The sequence below is a fragment of the Propithecus coquereli genome, unplaced genomic scaffold (genome assembly GCF_000956105.1).
Source record: "Propithecus coquereli isolate 6110/MARCELLA unplaced genomic scaffold, Pcoq_1.0 Scaffold308, whole genome shotgun sequence".
NCBI classification, from domain to species: domain Eukaryota; kingdom Metazoa; phylum Chordata; class Mammalia; order Primates; family Indriidae; genus Propithecus; species Propithecus coquereli.
In genome coordinates, this window is record NW_012148708.1 from 753044 (window position 1) to 754866 (window position 1823).

General features: G+C 35.3%; 1 protein-coding gene across 1 annotated transcript in view; it reads right to left on the reverse strand.

The window, feature by feature from the left end:
* The window catches only part of CEP192 (centrosomal protein 192kDa), a 150089-nt gene that overhangs the window by 10459 nt on the left and 137807 nt on the right, over window positions 1-1823 (reverse strand). Inside the window, exons 38-39 of the mRNA XM_012649963.1 lie at window positions 996-1115; window positions 443-564 (exon numbers count right to left, since the gene is read on the reverse strand). Coding sequence (XP_012505417.1) covers window positions 443-564; window positions 996-1115 — 242 coding nt within the window. The remainder of the gene's footprint in view (window positions 1-442; window positions 565-995; window positions 1116-1823) is intronic.

The following is a 1823-nucleotide window of genomic DNA, read 5'->3' on the forward strand; positions in this document are numbered from 1 at the left end:
TCCATATGTCTATAGAAATGCACATACAACAACGTTCATAGCTCCAAATTATAAGACACCCAAATGTGAACAGGAAAATGAATAAACTGCGATATGTTTAACTGAATAATAAATGATAAAAAGGAACAAAGTATAGGTACACTCAACATCATGAATGAATATAAAAAACATGTTGAGAAGAACCCAGACACAAAAAGTGTATAAGTACATGAAGTTCAAGCAAAACTAATCAATGACAACAGAAATCAGAACAGAAGAGAACAAATCTCGGATGCAAAGGGACACGTAACAATTTTCTGGGTGAGAGAAGTATTCTCCATCTTGCCGAGAGTGGTAATAAGCCATGTGAACTCACAGGCAAAGTCATGGAGCATTCACTGCATGTGACTATACCTCAATAAAGTACTAGAAAGAAATTCATTAAGTGACAAAAACAACATACTCAGGTATAAGAGCAGAAGCCTCTGACACAGCTTGTCTTCTGGGCTTAACTAAATTATCTATTTTAATGAGAGAATCTGTGGAAACGCATGCATGTTCAGGCTCATTTTCTGCTTTGGCGCTCTGTATGGAAAAATCACAGGGTGGGGGAGGAGAAATAAACACTCTAGGAAAATACATGGACATTTATCTATTTGAATTCTACCATTTCCTTTAAAATTTTTTTAAAGGAGACTTAAAATTTTTAAGTCCCCCAAATTACAGACTCTCTACAGTGTACTATTTAGTTTCTCTCTCACATGCCCGCATGAACACACAAAAGCACATACACAGTATCTTACATAATTAAGTCAAACATGGGTCACATGCATCAAACATGCCAATCGATAAAGAAGATAAAAAAATTAAGACTATGGGGCTATACAGCAGAATTAGTGAAACCAGGATAATACTAGGAAAATATTCTGCATTTTTAGGTCAATTTTTAATGTCAATTTCATTTATTGTTTTTAATATACACACAATAATTTACTTAAATTCAGTATAATACTCACTTGTCCAGAGAGTTGAAATCTCAATGTGTGTTTTATGTGAGGCTCTTTAAGAGGGTGACATTCAGCGTCCCAAAATTGGGCATAATCCCCTCTATCTCTGGGCAAAAATGTGATGCAGACCTACAAAATATATCCGGAAGAGAAATTTAGACATTGATCATTAGACACATGTAGTTAGATTACCAATTCAAAGTTTTGGTATGAAAAAAATTAGATGAACAAATGCTTTTGCATTGGCTAGTTTTCCCACTAATTCGAATAATTTGATCAATTTTATTTCTGGTGGTCTTGTTACTATACCAGATTCAAAATACATTTTTGCTTAAGGCTTTATATAACATATCCCTTAAAATGTACAGTAAATGTTTTGGAGAAAAAAATTTAAAAGTACTAAAGCTGTCAAGCCCAAGACCTACATGAGGAAGGTCCAACCACAGAAACGCAATCTAGTCTTTCCTCCCAATGCTGATGGAACCCTCTGCTGGCCACGCAGTAAAAAGACAAGGGCTGGCAACAGCCACCTGACAGTAGAGGACTGATTAACAGTGAGGAGGGTGAGAACAGGAGGCAGAACATGACAAGCATCACGATGCCAAATAATAGAGGCTCGTATTATGATTAACTTCAGAACGTCAGTCAGTGCCCGTTAACCCTGACTATACAGCTCAAAGCTATATACATCTATATACAAAGCTCAAAGCTATATAAAGCTCAAAGCTATATAAAGCTATATACAAAGCTATATACATACGCCCTGCATGTGTACAACCTGTAAAAAGCTCAATGAGAAAATTATAATATTTAAAAACAGTATTTCATAATGTTTAC